This window comes from Amphiura filiformis, chromosome 20, assembly GCF_039555335.1.
Source record: "Amphiura filiformis chromosome 20, Afil_fr2py, whole genome shotgun sequence".
NCBI lineage: Eukaryota > Metazoa > Echinodermata > Ophiuroidea > Amphilepidida > Amphiuridae > Amphiura > Amphiura filiformis.
In genome coordinates, this window is record NC_092647.1 from 9,366,666 (window position 1) to 9,386,193 (window position 19,528).

A 19,528-nucleotide genomic window follows, 5' to 3' on the forward strand; every position below is an offset into this window, starting at 1 on the left:
TGGGTGGGGAAATTTCTTTCCGATGTTTACTTGATGGAGAGACATTCATAAATGACTCACAAACTCGATCGCGCACTACATGTAGATGTTTACAAAATCGATGTCACCTATTGATCCCCATGCCAACACCACAACACACAGCATGGAGCTAGCATGACCATACCCGGATCGACAAACACAATAGGGATCGTCCATTTCTCGCCATGGGTAAATTTGTTTTCCTTTCGCTTTGCTCGTAAAACATTATTTTAGCATAGTGGGTGATTGCAGTGACCACTTCCTAAAGAAACCAATTTCTTTATGAACAATTTTGTTATGATTCCAAAGCATATAATCCACTCTCAAATCATGTGCAATGAGAAGCTCATACGACATTCTGTTTTTGAGTTATGAGACAAAAACGAAATTTAGATGAAATATTTTGCATTCGGCAGAGACAATCTACGAAAAAAGTCCTTGGAACGCTTGGTACACTCTGTCGAAATTCTGTGCAGAATTTCATATGATCATGGAAATGACGTATATTTTGCCTGGGAACAAGCATGACATCTACAACAATGATTTACCTTCCCTCTCCCCATCAATCAATGTTGGAACACATTGGGAAACCGCTGAAGACTTTGGTATTTCTCAACATTGCACGGGGGAGAGGGGGTGACAGTTTTCCGTTATTTACACGCAAGCGTTCCAAGATATTTTTCGTTGATTGTAAGTGAGGAATTGGTTTGAAATTTGTCCCTAAAGTTTCTAAACAAGGAGAGACATTATAAAAACACCCTAAGTGATGAATTGGTTTGAAATCTGTCCCTAAATAAGGAGAGACATTATAAAAAAAAACAAGTGAGGAATTGGTTTGAAATTTGTCCCTAAATAAGGAGAGACATTATAAAAACACCCTAAGTGCACAAATTGCGTGTGTCGGTATGAGTGTCATTTAGTGATGATGATCCGCTATTCCTGGTGCTGTTGAAATCGGCTCCAAATTTTTTATAATCTGGTTTGTAAAATCGCTCGGACACCACTCTTTCGTGCCAAATAACTTGATAAATACGCGTAACCCTGCGTTCGTGTATATGCTACTGGACTGTGGATTCATCACCAATTAATAATGCTTGGCCCCTGTATTGGTAATATCTTTATACAACTAAGTGATCTGATACATAACTGTAGACGTCGGATCCTCAGATTTGATGATTGTCTACCAATTAATGGACAGCCCCAATATAATGGACATACTGTTTTTAAAATAAAGGCTACACTCTTTATGAAATGATTGGAGCCAAGAAGTTTAATGAATTTGTTCAGCAACAAATGAATTCCAGGTTTGATAGAACTGAATTGAATAAACATTCTTCTTAGAAATAGCGTTCATCCGGGGGTTTATTATTTGTTTCACACATGCGTGCGTGTGTGTGTCCTTTTTTCTTTTGTTGCTCACAGCTCAGACTTTGTAACCAGAGATACCAGTGGAAATCGCAGACTGAGAGTGTTTCGTGCTGGTCATCGCAACTTTATGATATTTAATAATTTTAGTATATTCATAGACTCGCTCACCAGTCCTATATACGCCATACCTATGTTTATTAAGGACTGGCTCACACCATATCTGAATCTGAAGAATATTCTCAACGCTTCTCATTCGAAGCCAACCGAGAAGATATGGTGTGTGCAAGAATATAATTAGTCCACGTCTTTAGCTAGCCAGGGTTTCCTTGAATATATTTGTATCCTCTATGTTTATGTTCAATTTGGTCTACCAGATCCTTAGTGTAGGGATCCCACACCGTAGAGCAATACTCCACGTGTGGGCATACTAGAGTCTTGAAAGCTGTGGCTCTAAGGTCACATGGGCAAGAATGGAGATTTCTCCTCACAAATCCAAGGACCCTACTAGCTCTAGCAGTGATTTTGTTGATGTGATTCGACCACCTGAGGTCACTAGAGATCTCAATACCCAAGTAATTATGTTGCATTGCCCAGTGTGTATTTATGTTGTTTACGCTGTCTTGCACGGGATATTTTCAAGGTGTAGCATTTTTCTGTATTGAATGTCATCTGCCAGTTATTTTGCCATGTGGTTTAAGTGTCGAAGTTGTCTAGCGTCTGTGTCGTTTTTGATGGGTCTATATAGTACACAGTCGTCTGCAAATAACCTAACTGTTGATGTGATGTTGAGAGGAAGGTCATTGATGTAGAGTTCTATTTGGTGTGTACCGATCAAGTCGTTTCTGAGCGCCACGAATACACCACTTTTACGTACTGTTACCCGATCTTTATGGAAAGCCGTAAATATACATATTGTCTGTCTATGGATATACACACTTAACGATTTGCAAAGGTCAGATATTTGACAAATTTCTTCAAAAGTTGGTCAACGGTATATAATTTTGGTACCCACCTTATTGTGCTTGTTAATTTAAGACTCAGTTGAAACAAAATTAAGGATCAAATGCATTTTAGTGTCCAAAAAGGCAAAATTATCGTCAATGTTGAAGCCTGGCATACCTGGATATGATGATGCATCAGGGTCATCGATCTTGGACATGGACTCTTCCTCGGTGAAAACCGACTCAAACTGCCTGTTTAGGATGTTAGCCTTGGTGGTACTATCTGAAAAGAGCTTCCCGTTCTCTCTGAGGCTTTGGATGCCACAAGTGTCATTCTTCAGCCGTTTGATAAAACCCCAGAAATGCTTTGGAGATTCGAGGCAGGTGTTGCGGACGTAACTCCAATAAGCCCTTTTGGTGTCTTTCTGGACTTCCTTCCTAACTGTTCTAAACTTCTCCCAGTCGCAGTCTTTGTTGGAATCTCTAGCCCGGTTATACGCGCGTTGTTTGCGGCGTAAGCCACTCCTAACAGTGGAGTTTATCCATGGTGTTTGGTCTCTCTTCTTGATGATCTTGGTTGGAATATGATCGTCCATCGCTTTAAAGACACCATCTTTGAATTTGTTCCATAGGCTGGTGGATGTAGTCTCAGAGTTGTCACGGTTGGTCATAGTCTCAGTCAGGTTCCTAAGGTCTTGCTTGATGCTTTCGTTGTTGGCTTTGTGGAATTGGTAGATCTTTCTTGGTGGAGGTCTGTTAACTTTTGGTTTGGTGCTGAGGTCGATCATTGGTATGCCGTCATGGTCGCTGATTCCAGGCGTCATTGTAACTTTGTTGACAAGAGTGGGGTGGGTGGTAAGGAAAAGGTCCAGTATGTTGCGTCCTCTAGTGGGTTCAGTAAATAGTTGCTCCAACGAGTGGTCCTGGATGATCTCTATGAACCTTCTGGAGACATTTGGGTACTTAGCTCCTTTTTTCAAGGAAAGAGTATCCCAAAGGATGTCAGGAAAATTAAAGTCTCCAGCTAAGCAGACAACAGTTCCTTTGTCCAACTTCATGCGAGATAATGACAACTCCAGCTGGTCTATGAACCTTGTATGAGGCGTATTTGGAGGCTGATAAAACGCCCCAAGGAGGATGTTCTTACACTTAGCAAGCTGAACGCTCACCCAGATGGATTCACAATCGCTATCAAGGTCTGTCACCTGAGTGCCAATGAGGTCACTTCTGAGGGCGATGAATACTCCTCCACGACCATTCTTTGTATTACGATCCTTGCGGAAGGCTGTGAAGTTGGATGGAAAGACTTCGCTGGTGGCTATGTTGCTATTTAGCTACGACTCGGACCCGATGACGACATGGGGTTTGTGGGTGTCAATGCATGTGGCTAAAGACTCTTTTTTGGCTTTAGCACTCTGGCAGTTTACAACCAATACTCTAAGTGAGCCAAAATGTTTGTTTGATTTGTTGGGTTTGCGTCTACATGTATTTTGAACGGTGAAGATGTTTGTGTAGGCTGAAACTCATCTGGTCCCTGAACTGAACCAATACTGCTAAAGCTGTTTGACAGCTCAATGGGACTACTAGCGGATAAGCTGTAGGACGAGTAATTGGGATTACCACATGAGTGGCAAATGCACACAAAGCAGGAATGGTCAACCTCTTGATAAGTCAAACCATGTTCATGCAATCGGCATGATACCATCCATTACAGGTATCACACTGGACGCCTCTCTGGCCCCACTTGCAAGCTAATTGACACAACTGACATGGGTACTTGGGCTTATAGGGCCCGGGGTTGACCTCGGTATCGTGAACATTAACAATAAGCAGAATGCACAGATAGGACAAACTGAGTTTTGCTCTACTGTCAATGTTTGTAACATTTGTCTTACGTATGTTGGAGTGTATCATGCGTGAGCCAGTTTCACTAATAATAAGGACGTTGAACTCTCTTGGAGTGAAACTGAGTGCCATGACTGGTGATACGCAAACTGAGCATAGTGATCAATGAATGTACCTAATGCAATACCAAAGAGGGTAATTGAGCCTCTGAATGGCCCAGAAGGCCATGAAGGCTGGACATCAATATCTAAACCACTACTGTAACCAACAGGTTCTGGTAGGTCATAGAGACCTAAGCCCTGTTTATTAGTACCAAGCAAAAGTATTTTGATGATTAAATACAAGGTAGCTAGCAGCATTGAGATGATGGGTAGTCAGTGTAAATGGTAGAAAACAGGTAGCTAACATCGGTGGGGACAGGTAAGCCAACCCAGCAGTACTAGTTCGCTACAAACCGACCTGCATCAATGCTTTAACACTGCATCGTCGATCCTATGGGTGACGCCATTTTTAAAAATCAACACAAGTAGCAAAAGTTAAACAAGTTCACACACTACTTACAAACCGTGTTTTATCAAAATACACGGTTCAAGATGAATAAAAACACTGGAACAATCACTTAGTTGATGGAAACCTGAGCGATGACGAACACAAGTAGGGATATTTTTAGATGAAAAATCCCCGACACACAAAGACAACCACTCTCCTAGAGAGAGTGGTTGTCTATGGATATACACACTTGGGTATTTCTCTGAAAAGGTGTACTATTTGAAGATAGGCAAATATGAATTTGAAAATGATTATAAAAATGTTTCATTTACATATCTGTAAGGATGTAAGTCTCTAGTGCATGAAAACAATATTTGGCGCAATCTTTAGGGCGCCTCTATATTATAGAGGGCGTAATCTGCAGGTTGTGCCAGGTGAGCATCATCTCCGTCACATTTAGGCCAAAAAGGAAATAAGGACAAAAAAATTGTTAAAACTCTTAATAATGAGTTTTATGGATAACTTGTAAGTTGCTTGATTCATGTGTGCTTTTTTCATTTAAAAAAAAATATGATTTTGTACTTTCGTCATTTAGTTGGGACAATGAGAAGCAGGCTGTACGGAAAATGTCATGTCTGTTAGTATTTTTTATACAAACTTAAGTATATTCATAATTTTGCTTGAAATAACTAAATAAATTTCTATTGACATAGTAAACACATACAATATTAATTACATTTCCAAATAGTAAATTCCATGTTGTCTGGGTCAAAGGTCCAATAAAGGTCAACAACAATTGTGATGGAGATGACAATGCTGTGATGGAGATGATAGTGATGTGACGGAGATGATATTTCTACACAAATTCCTATAGAGAATCATCTCCGTCACAGACATTTGATTTCAGTAATGTTTTCACACTACTTGAAAATTAAATTCATACAGATGAGAAGGTCTAGAATTGGTAAGCATTTTCTGATAAACTAAACTGGACTTCGCTGTATCTCAAGATCCGGTGATGTGATGGAGATGATGGTGATGTGACGGAGATGATATTTCTACACGAATTCCTATAGAGAATCATCTCCGCCACGGCAAATTGTGACGCCAACTGATGTAGCGGAGATGATGGTTCAGACATTGCTTACGATTAATAGCAGGGTTAATCTTACCCACGTGTTACATATCACCACAACAGCTTGTGGGACATATTCAACCATCATTATTTTCCGGAAAATTTCAACAATAAGACTTCTATCAAATTGATCAGAAACGTTTGGAGATGATGTTGAATAAAGGTATGCACAGATATACTTGAAGATACCCTCAAAATTGGCAGGAAAAGAGTGCCAATGTGCACCTATTCGGGTTGATGTTTTTCGTTGTCTGTAAAAGGCAGCGCACAGGGTCAAATTATTGACCTCTGATATTTGGTCTTCACCTCCAGTCGTTTTGATGCCAATGTGACGGCAATGATGCAAAACCAAGGGACAGCAATTTTTTGACACAAAGTTTTGAATTATTCCATAATATTGACTTTAGAAGTGGTTTTAAGCATTTAAACCTTCTTAGACATGATATTTACCCCAGTCAGTGGTAATTTTCACTTCCCACACTTGCTCACAAAAATACTACAAAATCACTAAAATTCGGTGCGTGACATCGGGACATGGGGTTTTCAGGGGGGTCGTCAGATATTGAAGAATTTTTTGACTCCAAGAAATTAATTTTTCCCCACTTGGATGGTCTTAACTGTTTTTATACATACAAAAGTCCATGACTAAGCCAAAAAAAAAAAAAAAAATCCGCATTTAAAACTTTTATGAGCGCCGAAAGTCGCGGGACTTAAAAGTTACTCTTTTCAGAGAATCACCCACTTAGCGATTTGCAAAGGTCAGATATTTGAAAAATTTCTTCAAAAGTTGGTCAACGGTATATAATTTTGGTACCCACCTTATTGTGCTTGTTAATTTAAGACTCGGTTGAAACAAAATTAAGGATCAAATGCATTTTAGTGTCCAAAAAGGCAAAATTATCGTCAAAGTTTTGCCAAATTCTGCAAATTGCGAATGGTGCAGAATTCGATCTTTGCGATCAAAAACTCAAAATTACAACTTTGGACGTACTATTGGCAAAAGACATTATTGCCAAACAATATAGAATAGAACATTTAATGTCAACTTGTCAAAATATTGAAGAAATGTGCTCCCCAAACATGCGGTGGGTAGGCAAAATAATTCCCATTCAAACTTGTGGGAAACTGAAACTAGTGCATAATCCAGTCTAGTTTATTCATGTATTTCCTGTTCCTGTCTTTTCATTTACCAGTACATGTACACTATTGCCCCACGAACAAGTCATTAATGTGGAAATGTTACTATTAATGTGGTCTTTAAAAGTACATGAAAAGTAAGCTTACCATCATCATGCTTTTACTCTAGACGTTCGCCTTTTGTATCTCTTTCCTTGTTGGAAAGGTATAACGTTGTGGAGATAGGAACATGTACGACCATCCGGGACCTACTCTGCCATGTTTGGCTGAGTAACGCTACGTTGAACACGGTCTTTTGTGCCTATGTAAATTATCCTCTGACAGGTATTGTGTTGAGAAATGACCTCACGACTTTCACGTGCTTGGAATTGTACCATTGACATTTATCAAATTTTGACGTTCGGACAACGATCGGATCTTTCTATATATGCAGATCATATTCGTTAGCCTGATATCTGGCCTTTAAACTTACCAATATTCTTCAGAAACTTGCTCATACTTCTTTACGGTATGAAATAAGCCCAATCGGCATTGGAAGTTTGCAATGCATTGTGGGACAGTTTTTGCAGTTTTAGGACACTTTGTCCTTTGACCTTTCAGAAATATTGGGTTTTTGTACATACAAAATATAATCTAAAATGTTTTACAATATTTTAAACAAATATAAAAAATATTAGTGTTTTATAAATTAATTATTTGGTATTTTTAATGATCAAAATTGTGATCTTTTGTGTGATTTGTGTGATATTGGCAATGTCAAAGGTTACGATAATCAGGACTATTTTACTTTACGGGGGAGTCCGAAAATGAACTTTGGCAGGGGCTGAAATGCATTTTTTACTAGCGCAATCTCTGTTTGTAACTAAAGCATTTGGAGTTCCAAGACAATCCAGCATGTATTTTTTATTCCAACGGGCGGCCGGCCGGTCGGACATGCGTGAGTTATTCTCGTTTTATACAGGTGTTTTACGTTTCATGTTAATTTACTATTCCTAGTCCACTACTCCGTCATTTATCCACCCCACAAGTAAAATGGACATGACGACCCCGAGATGTGGCGAGGTCAGATGCGGTATAATTGAAAACCGAATTAAAAAGACTAGTTTGCGTCTGACGTCAGGGCAAAGGCGCGACGTGATTGGTTACTGACCTGCGCAGTACGGCATTTTTGGTCTGGTTGACAGGACGTCATACGCAAACTAGTCTTTTCAATTCGGTCTTCAATTATAGGGAAGATTTCGCATCAGGTCAAGAGGTCAAATGATGCCAATGATGTAAATAACGCAAGAACCGAACAATTCCCTCCAAGTAAATGCAAGCGTTTTCACGGCAAATCAACAGGGATCGTCGAATTGAAGGTAACACAAATGGGTACAATATGATGGTCAATATTGAGGTTCATTTAAATAGGTAGGGAAAGTGTGTATATATCTGAGGTATATGTTTTTTCAAATGGAATTTTACAGCTCTTGCGGTGACCCACGAACACAATGAAAAGGTCAATTTTCATCATTTATTTGTTCTGTTGCATTCAACCATCTCCAACAATTTTTTCAATGTAAGTGCCTCTGGCCCTAGTGGAAGTAAAAACGGATACTATGGCCAGAGTTCTAGGGCTACTTTTACTCACTGCCAAATTTGGTACCTACAAATGTCCGGGACAAAATGTATCTCTGAATTGCATGTAGTTGAGATTTTCAAACCCCGTGTTTCAAACACTCTACCGGTGCAGAAGTGAGCCGTCGCTGGCAGGCTACTGATGATGACGATTTAAAGGTGATTTTTGATCTGAGTAGTGAAACCAGGCCTGAGTGAAACCACAACCTGGCGTAGTGAAAGTTGACGCGAAAGTAAACATTGCTATACGCAACTCGTCGGCCATTAGCTTATTTGCAGCCCAGTTCAACTTTCGATTTTATGATTGGTCATTTACTTTTTCAGACTATTCCAATTAATTTAAATGGGGGTGAGCATATCGATTGCTGAAGCACAGTTTTGAGGAAAAACGCAATTGGAAAATTTTGATTTTGCATCCAAAAAACCAATGTATTTTTTTTTTAACGATGGTGTTCCACAGTGATTGTGTGAATAGATATATACAAATAATTCAACTAAAAAAAAGCTAATCATCACAACATAGGCCTAAGTGGAAGTACAAAGTCTCCATCAACATAAGAAATATTTACAGATAAAATATTTAAATTATACATGTTATATTTATGTGAATAAATGACAACTTCAGAATAATAACTTGCATTAATTACTTCTGTTCTTAATTTTAGTTACAGGTTTAATTTATCATACAGGTTTTTTAATAATATTGTTCAATGCCCTGGTGCCCATCCCCGGGTGCCCATCCATTTGACCATTAAAAATATTACGAGCCCGGGTATTTCGTGATTTTAGCATCTTCTTTTTACTAGTTACTTCTACTTCTTCCTATTTTTCTTATTTCTGCCAATTTCTTTTTCACGTATTGGTATATATCGTAAGTTCTACTTCTACGGTGAATCTTGGTAGACCAATGCTCACTGGTATCTCGCTAAGTGGTGCAAACATACATCACATTCGGTGCAAGTAAAAGGACTGGTTTTGGTGCTGACTTAGATGAAGGGTGAAGGAGACATCTGCCGCAGAAGTTGAGCCTATGGACAGCTCGGCTTGGCTTCTGGTGGCACTAGTGGTCTGGTCCTGCATGAGTGAACATCTTGACTTTGGGTTTGTTGATGATTATTTGTGGTAGTTTGTCCCATACTGTAATATGTTTCTGGTAAAAGCTGTACTTGTATGAATCTGATCTTGATGTGATGATGTTATAGGCATATACTGTGCTTCATGCTGGTCCTAACTGTTTATGACTTTAATATTGTGTAGTAGCTGGGAATTTCTGCCTTAACTTCCTGCTCTACTTATATATCATGGAGAGTCCTGAAACTGGTCTTCTCTGCTGAAGTGTTGACAGTTCCTGTTGAAGTTGCTAGCAATGAACCTAGCTGATTTTCTTTATTATAGCTGGCAGGGAAGTTATGTCTGTCTGTGAATGTTTGTCTATACTTCCTTTTGGACAGCTGTAGGTTCCTCTGAAATATATTTGACATGGTGTTTCCATTCTAAACCAGAGGAGAGTTCTATACTCCAAGGTATGGATGATGTTCTAGTTGGAGCTCTGATCCCATCGTGCTATACATTATATGCTGGATGACTTTCTTTTTTAACACAAACAATGATGCACTTCTTTGGGTTGAAGCTCATTTGCTGCTGTTTTGACAAGTAATTCATTATGTTAAGATCAGGTTGGAGTTTATAACTTTAGCTTCAGTCTGCATGGGGTTGGAATGGATCCACGGGTTTGGATCTTCTTGTAGACAAAGCAATCATCAGCAAAGAGCTTTATTGTGCTAGATGTATCTACTTCAATGTCGTTTATGTAAAGGATGAATAGCAGATGAGTGAGAGGACTTCTAGTACCGTCCCTGACATTATTTTCGTCCAAGCACTCTCCGTCAACTACCATTGATTGGGTTCTTCCCGTGAGCCAATGCTACAATCAAGGAAATTAATAGTTGGCACACCTTGACAATATGTTGTAACTATGTTTGATGAGAAGTACAAACCTTCTCCTTTCCCTTCCCTCCCCCATTCCCCCTCAATCAATAGTGGGGAGACTGGAGAGCACAATGGAAAAAGTGCTTTCATCAACATTGAACTGGGGGAGTGAGGTGGCGATTTATACATTTTATGCCAGAGTGTGCCAACATTGATTTCCTTGATTGTAGATCCAGTTGAGAGCGGCCCGATTTGTGCCAAATGATTATGGCAGATATAGAAGTGTAACCACCATGATTGAAGATCTACAATGGGGAACACTAGCCAGGAGAAGGAACGTCACTCGTCTAGCCATATTCCAGAAAGTAATTTAGGGTTAGACTACCTTTCCATACCTGTACGAACGCTACTGCGTCCGGTTCAGCGCTCCATCGGGAGGTCACATTCTCAATCCTTAATTGAATTACAACGCACAAAAGACATGCTACAACTTTTAAACAAGTACTCGTGTACCCCAAGAAGAGTCAAACACTGTTAGAACGCTGGATAAAAAACGATTGGGTAAGGGATTTTACCAAACACTGGGTTAATTTTACCCAACATTGCATGTGTTATTCTCAGTAAGTTACCCAATGTTGGGTAAAATGTTATTAACCAATATTGGGTAAAAATCCCCCACCAAACTCCTAAGGGTTGTTCATAATTATGGTACCGTTGGGTAAAATAGTAAAGAGTTTCATATCAAATAGCAAGCTTCATCTTACCTGTAGCCACCAAAATGGAGAATATAACAGGTTTAAGTAGCATGATGAAATTAAATCATAACTTTCTGCATAATACTATATATTCACACGTGCCATGCCGTCCTAGTACTAATCAGGCACTGATTGTTCTATGTATAGACAGTATGGTACTATCAATCATTATTATCATTTCATATTTTGTTCTAGATCAAAGTTCTACTTTTTCACAACCTCGACTGACTTGTATCGATATTAAAGGCCCACTCAGTGATTTGCATTCAAAAAATCATCAAAATCATCAAAATTCATTTTTTGCAACTTTGTTAGTAGCATAGATGTGCTAACATACGGTAGCCTGCTAGTGTGGTTAAGCCATATATATTAAAGACAAAATAGGACATTTCACATGAAAATGTAATTTCTCTACTTAAATACAGAAATGAGCTTCATGTATTTGAATAAGGCTTTAACTTTGTCAATAGTGCTATTTTCCTCATTTTTTTTTTTTGTTTTGCCAAACTGTTCATTTGAAAAATACAATTTGATTGACATATCCTTCATATCTTGTATGCAATTTATACAGTCTTTCTAAATTTTTTTGTTTACATTTTCGCTGGGACCACTGAATAGGTCTTTAATATTCAAATAAAACCATCGCGAACGGACAGGTAGAAGAAGGCAAGGTACAATAACAAGTCCATCTGCAAACAACTGTTGCTAGAGTTGGAATTACACTGGGTTATTTGTTACACAAAAGTGGATACTAAGAATAATCAGGACAGACTACGCCAAATACGTTGTCTCAAAGAAGAGCAAACCAGACCATTGTGATGCATGATGATTGTGTTGTGTAGCCAAAGTAATTCGGCCACTGGACGAAGGAGAATACACTGAAAACACAAGTTAGTCAAAAAAAGGGTCTTATTTAACTAATTAAAAATTAGTCATACACGATTTATCGCGATTTAATTAGTCATTTACGTGCATTACTAATTGATTGACTAATTAAATGACTAATTATTTATCAAAAATCAGATTTTTGATAAATAATTAGTCATTTAATTAGTCATTCAAGTAGTAATCAATTAGTAATGCACATAAATGACTAATTAAATCGCGATAAATCGTGAAGTCATAAATTCGTCATTAGTCATGCAATTTCTTATTCTTTACAAATTGAATATTATAAGTCATAAAAATATGTTGAAATGATGTAAATTAATGTGAAATGATATTACTGTTCTTTTAGCATTATAAATACATAATTTCAGTACTCTTGAATAAAAGAATTACATGTATATCTTGTATGACTAATTTTTAATTAGTTAAATAAGACCCTTTTTTTGACTAACTTTCAGTGTACGCAAAAAGTACACATCTTTCCCAAAAGGGAATATCTCTGTTTTCTTACTGTATTTATGGATTTTTATACCGTAATGATTTATTTTGAAAAATATTGGTCTTCTTCCGACATGGTGAAGTCTGGTTTATGAAACGACACGTCTTCCTGAAGAAAGGAGTTGTCGACGCGGTGCAAGTAACGGCGTTTTGGAAATTGCCATCTGTGCAAAGTAAGGATATGCAAGTTGACTATTACTTCTGAGAGTCGTGTATTCAAAGTACGAAACAGATCAGCAGAAGACTTTTTGTTAAGCATCCACTTTACAAAGATTGACAAAGCCATTTGTGATATAATGCTAATTTGCATGTTAAAGCATTGTCCAACCGTTATCGTACTGACTTTCAACCAAATCATAATTAATTGAACAATTTCTTGGTCCACTTTTGAGGTAAAGACATAGAAATAATGACCAAAAGAATGAACATTTTCTTGTTTATACCATGATATCGTAATATGTTAATGCTATCACAACTTACGTAAATCCCGTTAAAAAGTGGTTCTTTTAATTTTAAAAACAATTTTAAAATCACGCTGGTTTTGTACTGATAGACTACTTATTTATCGAAGCGCGTCACGTTTTTTTCGATACACACTAATTATAAAATGGCCTCAAAAAGAAACTTGTAATTTTTCACAAGGCCATATCTTAAAATCCTCTCCATAAAATTGAACAAAAATTGCACACAGGATTACTTCAATACTCTACTCTAAACACTGGTCAGTAACCAAACAGTTGTCCAACTGACACAACAGCAAAATGCACTGACATGGAACACCTTCCTGGCCCACATTAACAGCCCAACAGACTTCTTTTGCTGGGTTCCAATTATTCGCCTGTACATGAACAAAATTACACAGGATTACTTCAATACTTACTTTAAACACATGTCAGTAACCAAGCATTTGTCCAACTGACACAACAGTAAAATGCACTGACACGGAACAGCTTCCGGGACCACATTCACAGGCGAATAATTGGAACCCAGCCAAAGAAATCTGTTGGGATGTGAATGTGGTCCAGGAAAGTGTTCCATGTCAGTACATTTTGCTGTTGTGTCAGTTGGACAAATGCTTGGTTACTGACATGTGTTTAGAGTAGAGGATTGAAGTAATCCTGTGTGTAAGTTTTGTTCATTTTTGTAGACAGGATTTTAAGATATGACCTTGTGAAAAATTATAAGTTTCTTTTTGAAGCCAGTTTACATGATAACTCTATATAGATCACACCTCTTTTGAGTTTAAGTTTCTCTTTTCTTCAGAAACCAAAAACCAGGGAATTCAAAACAAGAATAAACGCCTAAAACTGAATTTATACTACTAGTAGGCCTACATCGCTAAGCAGTGCCGTAGCTGTCGGGTTTCGCTGGGCATGCGTACAGAAGCAAAAATGAGCCTGTAGCCAAGCTGATCCATTGGACACCAAAACATGGAAGCATTAGAATATTAGAATATTATCATAAATTGGAAAGATTCATTCTTTTAAAAGATTCAAAATACCGAATTTATCAAAATAAATGGCAGGTTTGGAAGGGACTTTTCAACTAAACATTTTGTTCTTATTGTAAAAGCTAGACAATTCAAATGCTATATAAATATGTATGTGCGGGGGTGCTGGTACTGTTTATGTATTGTTTAATATTTAAAAAAAACCTGGTGTATAAAAACCAAATTTCTGTATTTATCTGAGTAAACTATGATTGTAAAATGTACACTGGAAAAAACGAAATTTAAAAAAAAAACATGGAAGCAGCAAACCTGGTAGACCCCTCTAACATACGTGGATGTATTGAAACAGGACACGGGACTGGATGTGATGGATTTGGGGATGGCCATGCAGGACAGAAGGACTTGGCGTGCTGTTGTAGTTCGAATACACCGCTCATCTTAAGCAAGTAAGTAAGCAAGAATGAGAGTAAAAGATAGCATTTTGTTTTCTTCCTATCCAATCATTAGCATATCAATTTGTAAGCGCTTTTTACCAAAGTCATAGTTCATTGATTGAATTTACAACCGTATGACAAAACAGGCGTCCAGCGCGTATTATTTTGCACATGGTCCAATGCACACGCTTGACGTCGCGCACGTATACGCGATGGGTAATTTAATTTGTAAAAGGAAATCTGAATAATACTTTAGTAACTTTTTGCACAAGATTTGTAATTTAAAGAGAATTGGTCATTGCTCATTCTAGTGACGCTAGTATATGGACAATATAAGTGTGCTTTTTCATTTAATGACATAAAATTAGAATAATATTTTAAGGAATACTTGAGGTTTTGAGTTTTAAACCCTACATTTTGGTCAAAAAATGTGCTTGGATAGGTAGTTTTCAACAGATATTCCACATTCGTCTTGCTATAACATTGAATTGCGTTATCTGTTGACCTAGTGACTAAAAGTGTTTTTAGGGGGAAGTGTTAGCTTTCGATTGATACAAAAAATTCTGATTGGATGAAGGAGACACTTGAGGTTTCGACAAAAATCAATCAAAGAGGCCCAATTTTCAGCTATAAGCTCCACAGCTCTTACATTGTTGTGCACTCAACCGTGTAGCGTAATCAAAGACTGTGCGGAGACATTCACTGCTTGCTTGAGAGCTCTTGGACGTAAATGTGTGCTCAGGTTTATCGAGGTGGAAACTGTGCACATAATGGTTTATAAGAGAATCGTTTTTGTATAGAAACCTTTCCATGTGTCGGCTACAAGCTTTCTCCAACTATTGCGATCTTGAGCAAGCGAAACAATTTTGTTTAGCTGCAGCATCCCTTCAGTATCTCCCAGGAGGTGCTGGACATACTGTAAGTATAGTGTACGTGGCTGTCCCGGTTTTCTTTTCCCATGTGGTGGAATATAAACATGATAAAAGGGCATAATTATTCTTTCTCAGGTTCGCCGTCTTCAAGACGCAGTATATATATGGCCGAGAATTTTGAGTTGATGAATCTTGACTCTGGTAACCAGTGGAGTGGTGTTGGTCAGATTGTAGATGGTTTCATTTAAAATCGATCCACTCGCTTGATGTTTAACATGACTCTGTAACAAGATGTTGCAAAGGCATTGATCTTGTTTTCCATGCGGATGATTACCCATGACTCGCACCCGTACAGAAAGACAGTAACACACGTTGTCTCAAACAGCTTGATTTTTGTTTCGATTGGCAGGGACGGGCTTCTCCAAAGGCGTTTCAATTTCCAGAAAGCTGCCCCTGAGGCTAGTGCGTTTCTTCTTTTAGGTCTCCAACACTAGAGCCCATCTTGGAACCCACGTACTTGAAGTCTGTGACAGGTTGATGGTACTACCATAGATTCCAAGTGCTGGTTGGGCGTTACAGTTTGCAGTCGTATATGCTGTCTTAGATGCGCTGATGACAAGACCTAGATCTGCTGCTGCAGTTGCAGTTCTTGTAAACTGTGACTGGGCCCGGACAATGGAAGATTCCAACAAGGCAATATCATCAGCAAAATGCAGATCATTCAGCATCCTAGCAGGTATCTGCTTGACCGACGTGGGTAGGTAACAATTCCAGCGTCAATTCCAGAAGTTGATTTCTTCAGAAGGTAGTCTACCAGGATAATAAACAGGAATGGTGCCAACACATCACTCTGAAGCACTCCAGTTGTTACTTGGAAATGCTCTGAGATACTTCCATCTACCGTAACGGCACTATTGGAGTCCCTGTAGAGCACCTGATGGATGGCCTTGACCAATGACCACAACATCAGATTTATAAGAGTTTTTAAGGCTAGTGTTCAAGTTCCTCCATCTTTCTGTAGATTGACAAAACTTTGAAACGGAGTACCGCTTTTTGGCCTCATACATTTTCAAGTTTAAGTCAGATGGTTGCAACTGATACCCTACTTGGCAGTCCGCATGGCTCTTGCTTTCCAATAACTGTCTCAGCAACTTCACGAACCGCTGTTTCGAAGAGATGGGTGTAGCATAATCCATGCTCAAGACCTGGAATCTTGTTTGATAGATCCATCTGACAATTCTCTTTGTATCAGGATCTTGCCACTTCTTCCAGTGAATTTTGGTCTCTTGCAAGGTTTTCCTTTGCTAGTTCGCAGACTGGCAGCTAGACGGACGCTTCCACTTCTACTGAGTTGTATGCTCGACAGTTGCGGAGAGAATTTACCCACTTGCTGTTTATTAGAATGTGATCTAACTGTGCATGGGTTGATCCAGCTGGATGGGTCCAAGTCCAGAGACGGTTCCTGGGTTGGGGAATCTCATCTGGGCCGGTCTGAGATTGTACTTCTGGCAAGCGTTGACCAGACGCTCACCATTGTCATTGGTTGAATCATGGTAGCAATGTGGACCAATGACACAAGGATGGGAAAGATCTGTTCCTATTCTGGCATTAAAATCGCCGAGGACGAGATGGATGTTGTGCCTTTTCATACCATCCAGGTGGTCAGACAGAGATGAATAGAATTCCTCTTTGTCAGAAGATGTTAAGCGCTCATTGGGTGCATATACAAAAGTGATGCTAAGCTGAGGGTTACCATGGAATGTTACACATAGTATCCTCTCGGAAACAGCTTAAGACACTCTTAAGACACATGTGAATGTGCTTGGACATGACCAGACCCACTCCTTCGTGCCTTTGCATGGTAGCAGAACTGAATACTAAAACCCAGTTCCTATCGTCTGACCAAAGTTCATCAGTTCGGCTTGGTGTAATGAGACGATGTTTTGAATTCCGAAATGTCAATACCTGCATCAACACAGCCCATGAATAGCTGATGGATTTTCCCTTGTTGATTTACAGTACAGACATTATAAGTAGACATTACAAGAAGTTTGAAGGTAGACTTGGTAAGTCTCGGTCCCAGCTGATTTGTGCTATACTTCGTCACCACTGACAAGACTATTGTGTATCTTTCCCCGAGATATTTCCGTGTACTTGGATGGAAGGCGTAATTTTGGCCTTCGGTCTTTCTAGATCGTCAAACTGTTTACAAACAAAAAATATAAATTAGACAATGTCTTTGTCAAATGTCCGACGAATTTGTAAGAAAAGTTATGCACATATTAATGTCGTATTCTTTAGTTTCTGATCGTATTAAAAAAATCTCAATGTTTTTGGAGTAAGTTGGGGATGTATGTGGATCACGACGTAACCCATAAAAAATGTCGTAAACATTGCGGCTGCAGTATAATTTTTTTTATGTAACATTATCTGAAAAGAGATACCTTCCGCCGGGACCTTCATTCTGTAACGAAATTATCTATCACACAACTTATCTTAAGCTTAAATATCAACGAAAACAGTTACCTTGCATTGCGGGTCCTCCCCTAAAAGGTGGGGTGTTGTCGCGGGTGTTGTGCACTACTCGTACTATCTATTTTTTGAAGATGCTGAAGTAAATAATGACGGAGAATTTGTTATCGCTGCCTTTTTACAATTTTGCACAATATTTGCCATAATGCACTACTGCATGGTATGATAACGTTTCGTTTTTCTGTATATAAAGCGTGTGGAATTAAATTCACGTAGGCACTTTGTGATATATAGAAGAACGTATTCATCAATGGTGAGAGAAAAAGTATAGCAGTGCGGGTGCAGCTGTCCCGGCCCGGGTCCCATGTGAAACGCTTTGCCCCCCCCCCCCGACAAAAAGGTGAAAGAAAAAGTGCCCCTCTGAGAAAAAATGAAAGAGAAAATCAGGAGGGCAAAGGAAAAGAAAATGGGCAAGGAGCCCCTTTTCTAGCAAAATTCAGGGCCAAAATAGTGTAAAATACAAAATTTTCCGCGCTGGGCGCGCACATTGTAACAATAAAGCCCTTTTTTTTAGCCGGATAACATTTAGTGGGCGAAAATAGTGTAAAATACCATTTTTTTCGCGCTACGCGCGCACATTATCCCAATAAGGCCCTTTTCGGGAATCTCGAAAACATACAGTCTCTATGTATTGTATGATGGAACTGCAATTTTTTTCGTCTTTGCCCTCAAAATTGTATTTTGCCCCCCCCTGACCAAGAAAGCTGGCTACGCCCCTGGTAAACACCGCATTCTGGGCCAAAAATAGTACACTGGTCAAATCGGGCAAGTGATATTGATTTTTTTTTTCGTGTGCTTTGCGCGCAAATATTCCAGTCAAATCGAGCACAAAATTTGCTCGCCCCTCCCTCCCATTTGAATGCTTCCACCACCACCGCTAGAATGATGTTTTACTTTAGACTATAGAGTGTATGGTTTTTGGTGTATCTATGATCTGACCATGGACTCGTATACTTGCTTGATCTGACTATGGAACCTTCGATTAATGCGCGGTTTTATTTCTTATTTCATAAGGGAGCTATAGAATGAGCCCAATCAGCGCAGTGTGTATTCGAATAGTAGACCTGGTCTGATTTGCTTGTGCAATTTAGATAAGATTGCAGTTGATAATATCATTAGTCAAGATCTCTTTGAAATAAGATACATAATACGTTCACAGTGAACACATACCAGGTCGGAATCATGATGATATGAACAACTTAAATTTGATTTATGAATAATATGCTACAATCATATCAGAGCAATTTCTTAGAGTTCATATGCATTATTTTTTGTGCATGAGTTTACGCATTTGTTGAAAGGACACCATGAGGGGGAATTTACTGCATCTGCTGCTGCTGTTTATCTTATTTAATACAGGTAAGCCTAATCGTGAACTTCTTGTAACAAAGTCTGATCCAACCATACGTACAGTAGATGAGAAGCTGGTCTCCCGTGTGCATGGGCGTCAATCTGGGGGGGGGGAGCAGGAGATGGTCCCCACCTTCTGCACAATGGCCCATTTTCTGTTCTTTTCAGCCACTTGGACAAATCAGGCCGATTGTTCCCTCACATTTCAAGCCGGATTGGCGCTAATGCCCATGAAATACTGATGAATAAATTACAAACCAACATGAAATA

The 19,528-nt window shown here is 38.9% G+C and overlaps 1 protein-coding gene across 1 annotated transcript in view; it reads right to left on the reverse strand.

Annotated features, from left to right (window-relative positions):
• LOC140143035 (uncharacterized) overlaps positions 1-4,531 on the reverse strand; it is a 131,812-nt gene extending 127,281 nt beyond the window's left edge. Inside the window, exons 1-2 of the mRNA XM_072165077.1 lie at positions 4,348-4,531; positions 2,506-3,612 (exon numbers count right to left, since the gene is read on the reverse strand). Coding sequence (XP_072021178.1) covers positions 2,506-3,612; positions 4,348-4,531 — 1,291 coding nt within the window. The remainder of the gene's footprint in view (positions 1-2,505; positions 3,613-4,347) is intronic.
• Between the last annotated feature and the right edge of the window lie 14,997 nt (positions 4,532-19,528).